This window comes from Oncorhynchus mykiss, chromosome 19, assembly GCF_013265735.2.
Source record: "Oncorhynchus mykiss isolate Arlee chromosome 19, USDA_OmykA_1.1, whole genome shotgun sequence".
Lineage (NCBI taxonomy): Eukaryota > Metazoa > Chordata > Actinopteri > Salmoniformes > Salmonidae > Oncorhynchus > Oncorhynchus mykiss.
Genome location: NC_048583.1, coordinates 17,348,513 through 17,360,131, shown reverse-complemented (window position 1 = coordinate 17,360,131; position 11,619 = coordinate 17,348,513). Strand labels below are relative to the sequence as shown.

The window sequence follows — 11,619 nt, the reverse complement described above, 5'->3', positions numbered from 1 at the left end:
GAGGCTGACGGTGAACACCAGCCGAGAGCCTTCGTCTAACAGAAACAGTGATTACAACTCTTATAACTTGTGATCATCATCATCATCAGTCATATCCTTCATCCACAATGACAATACACTGTACATGTATTTTTCATATTTTATTATATTTTTTATATTTTGTTATATTTTTTTATGCTAATTGTAATATTTTTTTAAGCACATAATATCATTTTTTTTTTGGGGGGGGGGGTGTTTCTGTACGTAATTCAGTCATTCACTTCTTTTATTGAATAAACGTAAAGTTTGTTGTTGAATAAAATGTTTGGACCTCGTACTTAGAAGTGAACCGGATGCTCAAGTTGGCAATGAAAAGCAGGATGAAAGCAAGAGGGAGAGAAAATCATGTTGTGAGAAAGAAAGGGGGATACAGAAAGATGTGGAGACGCTGGAGGTGACGAGCGAGGGGTCTCGCGCGCGCACCAACTTCTGATTTCTGCAACGGTGTGGCTTCCTGTGCCGTTGACACCAACATCCTGTTGCTGTTATTTCTGTCACACTGCTGTTCCCTCGTTCTCTCGCTCTAAATTGATGTTCACCTTTTACACCTCTGTCGCTCTGCTCCTCCTCAAATAACCTCCATCGCCCGTTTGTGCTCTTCTTCCTCCGCCCGTCATCCCTTTCTTCTTTAATCCCCCTCTTCCTCTCCATCGTCCTGCCCATTCATTTGGCTGTCGCGTCTCCATTTTTCTCATTTATTCTCTTAAAATACGACTATTGTTGTTTGGGGGGAGCTTGTTCTTCCGCATCTTTTCACGCTTCCTTTGAGTTGAGTGAAAGGATGTTTTCTGTCTGGAATTGAAGTGGAGAAGATTGTGCTGACAGCATCTTATTGTAGAAAAACATTGTTTGGCGAACCGAGCCTCAGTCAATCTTCCGCGTGTGTGTGCGTGTGGGTCAAAAGGTCAAATACAGGGTGCTTATGCATGTCCTTTTTCACACGTGTACAAGAGTGCAACCTATAGAGGTTGTGGTGAAATGGAAATCTTTTTTTCATATCCCATTCCCCTTGAGACTCCCTTGGAGAGTGGGGTCACGGTGTGTGTGCATGTATGCATGAGTCTCTCTCTCTCACACACACACACACACACACCATTTGGCATGGAAGACAACTATACATTTGTGTGTGTGTGTGTGTGTGTGTGTGTGTGTGTGTGTGTGTGTGTGTGTGTGTGTGTGTGTGTGTGTGTGTGTGTGTGTGTGTATATATATATATATGTGAGTGCATGCAGGGCAGTGTGTGACATAATATGTGTGTCTGTGAGCGAGTGTGTGGGTGTAGTTCTGTGTCTTCCTCTCTGTCAGGTCACACTAGACTAGACGATTAAATCTGTCCCATTAGAGGAACAATGACAGATGACAACAGATTACACACAGAGATTATCTCAGAAAGAGGGAGAGATGTGGAGTGAGAGGGTGATGAAAGATGGAAGAGAGAGAGTGGACATGAGAGAGGAGAGAGAGAGGGGAGAGAGAGAACAGAGAGAGAGGAGATGAGAGAGGAGAAATAGACGAGAGAGAGAGGAGATGAGAGAGGAGAGAGAGGGGAGAGAGGAGAGAGAGAGGAGAGAGAGGAGAGAGGAGATGAGAGGGGAGAGAGAGGAGATGAGAGGGGCAATGAGAGAGAGGAGAGAGAGAGGATATGAGAGAGGAGATGAGAGAGGAGAGAGAGAGAGAGGAGAGGAGATGAGAGGGGAGAGAGAGGAGAGAGGAGATGAGAGAGGAGATGAGAGAGAGGAGATGAGAGAGGAGAGAGGAGCGAGAGGAGATGAGAGGAGAGAGGGGAGAGAGAGGAGAGAGAGGAGATGAGAAGGGAGAGAGAGGGGAGAGAGAGTAGAGAGAGAGGAGAGAGAGGAGATGAGAGAGAGGGGAGAGAGAGGAGAGAGAGGAGATGAGAGAGGAGATGAGAGAGAGGGGAGAGAGAGGAGAGAGAGAGAAGATGAGAGAGGAGAGAGAGGAGAGAGAGGGGAGAGAGGGGAGAGAGAGAGGAGATGAGAGAGGAGAGAGAGAGGAGATGAGAGAGGAGAGAGAGAGGAGATGAGAGGGGAGATGAGAGGGGAGAGAGGAGATGAGAGGGGAGAGAGAGGAGATGAGAGAGGAGAGAGAGGGGATGAGAGGGGAGAGAGAGGAGAGAGAGGGGAGAGAGAGGAGATGAGAGAGGGGAGAGAGGAGATGAGAGAGGGGAGAGAGAGGGGATGGGGAGAGAGGGGAGGGAGATGAGAGAGGAGAGAGAGGTGAGAGAAAGGGGAGAGAGGGGAGAGAGAGAGGAGAGAAAGGTTTTACGCTAATCCGTCCGTGTCGGGGACGTGGGTCACGTCTCAAAGGTCACCCTATTCCCTATATAGTGCTCTACTTAGTGCACTGTGTAGGGAATAGGGTGCAATTTGGGGTGCGGACATCATCCCTAAGCCCCTTCTGTTGGCCTGTTACAGGTGTATCACTGCACAGAAATGCGGAGAGAGAGGGGAGAGAGGGATCAAAACTATCCAGAATTAAATGAATATTGCAACTCTCTCCGAGTCCTTTCAATCTCTCCACATTTCTCTATCTTGTTCTCCTCCTCTCTCTCCCCCTTTAGTTTCGATCCATCCTCCTCTCATCTCAACATATTTCGAGCCAAATATTCAACACCCACCTACAGTTTTGTTTGTGTGTACACTACCTGTGTTCTGTAATGGCTGCCGTCAGATGATGATGTCACAGTTGTGATATCACGGTGGGACACCATCAGACACCATTTGAACTGTTATGGGGGAATCAGAGGAGTAACATGAAAACATGGAGCAGTGGATGTTTATACGGGGGTGGGAAATGATGGGAATACCTCAGTTAGAGAGAGAGTGGCAGGGGAGAGAGAGACAGAGAGAATGGTGGGGGAGAGAGAGAGAGAGAGGCAGGGGAGAGAGAGAGAGAATGGTGGGGGAGAGGGAGAGAGAGAGAGTGGCAGGGGAGAGAGAGAGAGAGTGGCAGGGGAGAGAGAGAGAGAGAGTGGCAGGGGAGAGAGAGAGAGAGAGTGGCAGGGGAGAGAGAGAGAGAGAGAGAGTGGCAGGGGAGAGAGAGAGAGAGAGTGGCAGGGGAGAGAGAGAGAGAGTGGCAGGGGAGAGAGAGAGAGAGAGTGGCAGGGGAGAGAGAGAGAGAGAGAGAGTGGCAGGGGAGAGAGAGAGAGAATGGTGGGGGAGAGAGAGAGAGAGAGAGAGTGTGGCAGGGGTGAGAGAGAGAGAGAGAGTGGCAGGGGAGAGAGAGAGAGAGTGGCAGGGGAGAGAGAGAGAGAATGGTGGGGGAGAGAGTGGCAGGGGGGAGAGAGAGAGAGTGGCAGGGGAGAGAGAGACAGAGAATGGTGGGGAGAGAGTGGCAGGGGAGAGAGAGACAGAGAATGGTGGGGGAGAGAGAGAGAGTGGCAGGGGAGAGAGAGAGAGAGAGAGAGAGAGAGAGAGAGAGAGAGAGAATGGTGGGGGAGAGAGTGGCAGGGGAGAGAGATAGAGTGGCAGGGGAGAGAGAGAGAGAGAGAGAGAGAGAGAGAGAGAGAGAGAGAGAGAGAGAGAGAGAGAGAGAGAGAGAGAGAGAGAGAGAGAGAGAGACAGAGAATGGTGGGGGAGAGAGAGAGAGTGGCAGGGGAGAGAGAGAGAGAGAGAGAGAGAGAGAGAGAGAGAGAGAGAGAATGGTGGGGAGAGAGTGGCAGGGGAGAGAGATAGAGTGGCAGGGGAGAGAGAGAGAGAGAGAGAGAGAGAGAGAGAATGGTGGGGGAGAGAGTGGCAGGGGAGAGAGATAGAGTGGCAGGGGAGAGAGAGAGAGAGAGAGAGGTGGGGGAGATAGGGATTGGGGGAAAGCAAGGAGGAGAGGAGAAGAGGTAGGGGGGTTCACTTACAGATCTGTAATTTAATCAAACCGTGATTATGAAAGGATAGACGGAGAGAGGGAGGGAGAGAGAGCTCAACAGAGAGGGAGAGAGTTCACATAGGATAGTGAGAGGAAAATACAGAGGGTTAACATGGGATAGGTTGGATGTGTTGATGACAGAAGGATAGATAGAGGGAGAGATAGAGGGAGGGAAAGAGGCATATTTGTGTTCTGTAGCAAACCACATCATCTCCCTCCCTCTCTCCGTCTATCCTTTCATAATCACAGAGAGAGAGAGAGAGAGAGAGAGAGAGAGAGAGCGAGAGAGAGAGAGAGAGAGAGAGAGAGAGAGAGAGAGAGAGAGAGAGAGAGAGAGAGAGAGAGAATGGTGGGGGAGAGAGTGGCAGGGGAGAGAGATAGAGTGGCAGGGGAGAGAGAGAGAGAGAGAGAGAGAGAGAGAATGGTGGGGGAGAGAGTGGCAGGGGAGAGAGATAGAGTGGCAGGGGAGAGAGAGAGAGAGAGAGAATGGTGGGGGAGAGAGTGGCAGGGGAGAGAGAGAGAGTGGCAGGGGAGAGAGAGAGAGAGAGAGAGAGAGAGAGAGAGAGAATGGTGGGGGAGAGAGTGGCAGGGGAGAGAGAGAGAGAGAGAATGTTGGGGGAGAGAGTGGCAGGGGAGAGAGAGAGAGAGAGAGAGAATGGTGGGGGAGAGAGTGGCAGGGGAGAGAGAGAGAGGTGGGGGAGATAGGGATTGGGGGAAAGCAAGGAGGAGAGGAGAAGAGGTAGGGGGGTTCACTTACAGATCTGTAATTTAATCAAACCGTGATTATGAAAGGATAGACGGAGAGAGGGAGGGAGAGAGCTCAACAGAGAGGGAGAGAGTTCACATAGGATAGTGAGAGGAAAATACAGAGGGTTAACATGGGATAGGTTGGATGTGTTGATGACAGAAGGATAGATAGAGGGAGAGATAGAGGGAGGGAAAGAGGCATATTTGTGTTCTGTAGCAAACCACATCACAGGGTCTGCATCCGAAATATCACCCTATTTCGGATGCAGAGAGAGAGAGAGAGAGAGAGAGAGAGAGAGAGAGAGAGAGAGAGAGAGAGAGAGAGAGAGAGAGAGAGAGAGAGAGAGAGAGAGAGAGAGAGAGAGAGAATGGTGGGGGAGAGAGTGGCAGGGGAGAGAGAGAGAGAGAGAATGTTGGGGGAGAGAGTGGCAGGGGAGAGAGAGAGAGAGAGAGAGAATGGTGGGGGAGAGAGTGGCAGGGGAGAGAGAGAGAGGTGGGGGAGATAGGGATTGGGGGAAAGCAAGGAGGAGAGGAGAAGAGGTAGGGGGGTTCACTTACAGATCTGTAATTTAATCAAACCGTGATTATGAAAGGATAGACAGAGAGAGGGAGGGAGAGAGCTCAACAGAGAGGGAGAGAGTTCACATAGGATAGTGAGAGGAAAATACAGAGGGTTAACATGGGATAGGTTGGATGTGTTGATGACAGAAGGATAGATAGAGGGAGAGATAGAGGGAGGGAAAGAGGCATATTTGTGTTCTGTAGCAAACCACATCACAGGGTCTGCATCCGAAATATCACCCTATTTCGGATGCAGAGAGAGAGAGAGAGAGAGAGAGAGAGAGAGAGAGAGAGAGAGAGAGAGAGAGAGAGAGAGAGAGAGAGAGAGAGAGAGAGAGAGAGAGAGAGAGAGAGAGAGAGAGAGAGAGAGAGAGAAAACATAAAAATATATGAATCAATCTGGCCACTAGCTGAAAAAAAAAGAAAAGTTGAAAGAGATGTATTTACTGTAAGAGACTGACTGGGTAGAGGAGAGTGGTTTTAACCTCTGATGCGCCGCATTTAGAACTAAGCCTCAAAATGATTATACTATTAAACATGAGCGGCTTAATGCAGCAGATACATAGACACTCTGACTCTGAACAGAGTTGAAATCACTCCCGAGAGGGGAAGAGAGAGCGGGGGATGGATGGAGAGATAAAGAGTGGGGGAAGGATGGAGAGATAAAGAGTGGGGGAAGGATGGAGAGATAAAGAGTGGGGGAAAGATGGAGAGACAAAGAGTGGGGGAAAGATGGAGAGATAAAGAGTGGGGGAAGGATGGAGAGATAAAGAGTGGGGGAAGGATGGAGAGATAAAGAGTGGGGGAAGGATGGAGAGATAAAGAGTGGGGGAAGGATGGAGAGATAAAGAGTGGGGGAAGGATGGAGAGATAAAGAGTGGGGGAAGGATGGAGAGATAAAGAGTGGGGGAAGGATGGAGAGATATAGAGTGGGGGAAGGATGGAGAGATAAAGAGTGGGGGAAGGATGGAGAGATAAAGAGTGGGGGAAGGATGGAGAGATAAAGAGTGGGGGAAGGATGGAGAGATAAAGAGTGGGGGATGGATGGAGAGATAAAGAGTGGGGGATGGATGGAGAGATAAAGAGTGGGGGAAGGATGGAGAGATAAAGAGTGGGGGAAGGATGGAGAGATAAAGAGTGGGGGAAGGATGGAGAGATAAAGAGTGGGGGAAGGATGGAGAGATAAAGAGTGGGGGAAGGATGGAGAGATAAAGAGTGGGGGAAGGATGGAGAGATAAAGAGTGAGGGAAGGATGGAGAGATAAAGAGTGAGGGAAGGATGGAGAGATAAAGAGTGGGGGAAGGATGGAGAGATAAAGAGTGGGGGAAGGATGGAGAGATAAAGAGTGGGGGAAGGATGGAGAGATAAAGAGTGAGGGAAGGATGGAGAGATAAAGAGTGAGGGAAGGATGGAGAGATAAAGAGTGAGGGAAGGATGGAGAGATAAAGAGTGGGGGAAGGATGGAGAGATAAAGAGTGAGGGAAGGATGGAGAGATAAAGAGTGAGGGAAGGATGGAGAGATAAAGAGTGGGGGAAGGATGGAGAGATAAAGAGTGGGGGAAGGATGGAGAGATAAAGAGTGGGGGAAGGATGGAGAGATAAAGAGTGGGGGAAGGGGGTGCTTAGCTAAAAAACTTTAGGGCGAATCAATCTGGCAGAGAAAGGGGGGAGGACGTAAGAAAGAGGGGAGAAGAAGAAAGAGGAGAAGGGAGGGGGAGGGATGCGGTAGAGGGAGAGAGGGATTATTCACCGTTTCAAATGAATAATTGCGTATTGTGTGAATCTGGCACACAGACAGAGAGAGAGAGGGAGGAAAATCACATTGAAAAAGACCTAAAGATCAAAGAGATCCACAAAAAAATAGAGGGAAAGAATTCTCAACTGCCAAGAAAAGGGGTAGAACAAGAACTGAATTTTAAAAAAGTGTTTTCATGATCTCTAAAATCTCTCTGCATTGGACTTGGAATACGCTTCTCTGCAGTGACAACCTCCAGATACCAACCAACTGAAGAAGACTTCGCTTTAACATCAACTTTGGAACAGCAAACAGGAGCTGGAGCCCTGAACATACGATAACAGAACACGAAAGAGAAACGAACGAACATGGCATTGGAATAAAGAGAAACTCAGAGTGAGCACAGGTGCAGAAGAGAAGAGAGATAGAGAGAGAGAGAGAGAGAGAGAGAGAGAGAGAGAGAGAGAGAGAATCGAGTGAAGAGAAAAAAAGAAGAGAGAGAGAGAGAGAGAGAATCGAGTGAAGAGAAAAAAAGAAGAGAGAAGGAAAGCATCAGAGGGTATATTATTCTGGGTCATCACCCCCCGATGAGAGGACAACACCTGCCAGGTGAGTTATGTTGTTAAGCACAGCCAGGTGAGTTATGTTGTTAAGCACAGTCAGGTGGGTTATGTTGTTAAGCACAGTCAGGTGGGTTATGTTGTTAAGCACAGTCAGGTGGGTTATGTTGTTAAGCACAGTCAGGTGGGTTATGTTGTTAAGCACAGTCAGGTGGGTTATGTTGTTAAGCACAGTCAGGTGAGTTATGTTGTTAAGCACAGTCAGGTGGGTTATGTTGTTAAGCACAGTCAGGTGGGTTATGTTGTTAATCACAGTCAGGTGGGTTATGTTGTTAAGCACAGTCAGGTGGGTTATGTTGTTAAGCACAGTCAGGTGAGTCAGGTTGTTAAGCACAGCCTGGTGAGTTATGTTGTTAAGCACAGTCAGGTGGGTTATGTTGTTAAGCACAGTCAGGTGGGTTATGTTGTTAAGCACAGTCAGGTGGGTTATGTTGTTAAGCACAGTCAGGTGGGTTATGTTGTTAAGCACAGCCAGGTGAGTTATGTTGTTAAGCACAGTCAGGTGGGTTATGTTGTTAAGCACAGTCAGGTGGGTTATGTTGTTAAGCACAGTCAGGTGGGTTATGTTGTTAAGCACAGTCAGGTGGGTTATGTTGTTAAGCACAGTCAGGTGAGTTATGTTGTTAAGCACAGCCTGGTGAGTTATGTTGCCAGGCGGGGACAGTTTTGCAAATAACTACATAACAGAATGATGTAAAATATGATTTGTCACGTTTTAGTTTTGCTAGTTGTAACTATATGAGGGCGCTGTCAGTGTACGTGTGGTCCATGTAGTAAGACTCTGTTCTGTCAACCACTAAAGAACCTACGGTTTCACGAGGATGTTGATGATATAGGACCTACTGGTTTATGAAGGACAGTTTTTGGATGTATGGTCAATAGAAGCCTACTTCCCCGGACGCATTTTTCTGAACGCGTGTGAACCTAAACCATCGCAACACCTCTCAACACCTTTCAACACCTCGCAACACCTCTCAACACCTTTCAACACCTCTCAACACCTTTCAACACCTCGCAACACCTCTCAACACCTTTCAACACCTCTCAACACCTTTCAACACCTCGCAACACCTCTCAACACCTTTCAACACCTCGCAACACCTCTCAACACCTTTCAACACCTCTCAACACCTTTCAACACCTCGCAACACCTCACAACACCTCTCAACATCTCGCAACACCTCACAACACCTTTCAACACCTCGCAACACCTCTCAACACCTTTCAACACCTCGCAACACCTCTCAACACCTTTCAACACCTCTCAACACCTTTCAACACCTCGCAACACCTCTCAACATCTCGCAACACCTCACAACACCTCTCAACACCTTTCAACACCTCGCAACACCTCTCAACACCTTTCAACACCTCGCAACACCTCGCAACACCTCACAACACCTCTCAACATCTCTCAACACCTTGCAACACCTCTAAACACCTCGCAACACCTCTCAACACCTAGCAACACCTCTCAACACCTCTCAACACCTCTCAACACTTCTCAACACCTCTCAACACCTCTCAATACCTCTCAATACCTCGCAACACCTCTCAACACCTTTCAACACCCCGCAACACCCCTCAACACCTCGCAACACCTCGCAACACCTCTCAACACCTCGCAACACCTCTCAACACCTCGCAACACCTCTCAACACCTCGCAACACCTCTCAACACCTCAGAGCTGTAAGGATGTTACGACACATTTGGGGTTGTGTGGTGTTTCTGGATCCTTCAGGGGTGCAGTGATGGGTGAGCTCAGCTGCCCCAGTGCATCGTGGGGGAGAGAGGGTGTGAAGGCTCTCGTGCTCTATTCGCTCCTAGTAGTCGGTAAGTGAGGTTTTCTTCAAAAAATCTATTGTATTGAAAATACGTTTTTTTATTATTTTTTAATGAAAAATCTATATATGATATATAGGTTTTTTATGAGTGTATATATACCAACAATTTATCTGCTACCCTTTTCACGTGTTTAAAATAGCTGATATTTGTGATTTACAGTAGGTGTAGGCCTAACAATTTATGTGAAATTGATGTGAAATATACCAAAGAGAAAGAGACACAAACCAGTCAATATTTCCCTCCTCTCCTTTTCTGTCGATCTCTTTATCTCATCCACCAGTACACACATCCCATGCCCAGCCTCCCCTCCCTCTCTCCCTCCTGGCCAAAATCATTGTCCCCCCTCCCTGGCACGCTCTGCCCCTGTCGCAAGCTGATCTTGGCCCACTGTTCTCCAACTCCAGCCCCTTTGCCTTCACCCAGTCCCTGCTCATGGTGCCTCCGGCTGGGACAGCCTCCAAAGCGGGGGTCCGGGCTTCATTCGGGCCTTACTCTGTCAGCCAGGTAAATCAATTGGGATAGGGATCCTTGACAATCAGCACAATGCTGTAGATCTCGACTTAAACTTTTGGAGAATTAGTTCCATAGATTTCATATTATTCCTGCATGTCCTAAGAAGTTGCAAGATCATATGTAACGCAGAGCTCTTCCTCTAGCCCTCTCTCTAACAGTGTAACCCTCTCTCTCTCTCTCCCCAGCTGGTCTCTGGGCCCATCCTCCCCCTCTCCCCTCCTCTGACTGCGTCTCTCCTCTCTAAACACGTGGAGAGAGAGGGGGATGAAGGAGGAAAGGAGAGGTACAGGGTGCGGGTGTTGTTCCACGTACGAAGGGACACCAGCAGGGGGCGCTGTATCACCCTCCACGCCTTCAAAGAGACCGAGGAGCAGAAGGCTTCCTGTGTCACACAGGTGTGTTCGTGCCACACGCTATATTCAGCCACCGTCACCTGTGACCATTCAAAAGACTGAAGCCGGACTAAACGTCTTCTTTGGAACTCTGAATGATGGATATGTCGTGTCGTGTGTTTGTTACACTGGCCAATACACTGAAATGTTCTGTTCTACATAAAGTATGACACCTGTTCAATATAAAGTATGACGCTTGTTCGATATAAAGTACGACACTTCTATATAAAGTATGATACTTGTTCTATATAAAGTATGACGCCAAATGCTCACCAATCACTCTCTTCATCCATTCCTCCTCTCCCCTTCCCAGCCTCCACTGGGTCTGTGTGTGGTGACCCTGGCCCTACCTAAGGACTGGTTTGAGGCGGGCCAGACCAGCCAGCCCTACCTCAGCCCCAAACAGCGTGCCAGGCGCACACACCGACACCGCACTCGTAATCGGGGACGACGGCACGACGGTGTTGTCGTCATTGGAGCCGGTGGCATCCCCTTCCCAGGCGCTCTCCGATACAGCCCCGCCCACGCCGGCGACCGCATCCAGCTGTACTACTCATTGTTCGGCATGGCGTCCAACCTCAAACTAGCGCCCCCTAGGTGTGTGCAGGACAAATTACCACAGTCTCAGAGAGAGTTGTTTTATATAGCAGCTGTGACTCTGAGGGAGGACAATAAGCGGAACAAGGCCAACAGAACCAAAGAGGAAATAGGCTGTTGCAATGGACAGGAAGAGGAGGAGCTATGGTTGGATTCCAACGTGCTGATTCGCTATCGCAGGGGACCAGTCAGAGCGGGACAGCCAATTGGGGTTTCTGTGAACCTGAGGGCCAATTTCAGTGCAGAGTTTGTTGTTATCCGGTAAGTCTTTGTTACGTGATGCTCTGTGATGTAAGTGATAATCCAGCAAATTGAAAAGGGAGAACTGATGACGACCTAAACACATATAGGAACATAGCAGTGTGCAGGTCCTTCTCTTTTACTGATTAATACTGTGTTCATATTTCGATATCAAACCATGTCTCTCATTGCCAGTGTATCTGTCTAGTCTGAATAGTATGTGTACAGTATGTAGCACATGTACGTTGGGGACGGCAGGTCGCCCAGCGGTTAGAGAGGAGAGCCAGCAACCGGAGGGTTGCCACTTCCATTCCTGGGTCCGACGGGAAAAACCAGCCAGGAAGTGAGCTGGCAACCGGAGGGTTGCTGGTACCAAATCCTAGATGCCATTGTCTGCCGCTGTGCCCTTGAGCAAGGCACGCAACTCCCCCCACAACAACAGCTCAACGGGCG

At 48.8% G+C, this 11,619-nt stretch overlaps 1 protein-coding gene across 1 annotated transcript in view; it reads left to right on the top strand.

Annotated features, from left to right (window-relative positions):
• The window catches only part of LOC110498555, a 6,368-nt gene extending 6,174 nt beyond the window's left edge, over positions 1-194 (top strand). The window contains exon 6 of the mRNA XM_021575217.2: positions 1-194. This exon is cut by the window's left edge and continues 7 nt beyond it. Coding sequence (XP_021430892.2) covers positions 1-73 — 73 coding nt within the window. The 3' untranslated portion in view covers positions 74-194.
• The last annotated feature ends 11,425 nt before the right edge of the window (positions 195-11,619 follow it).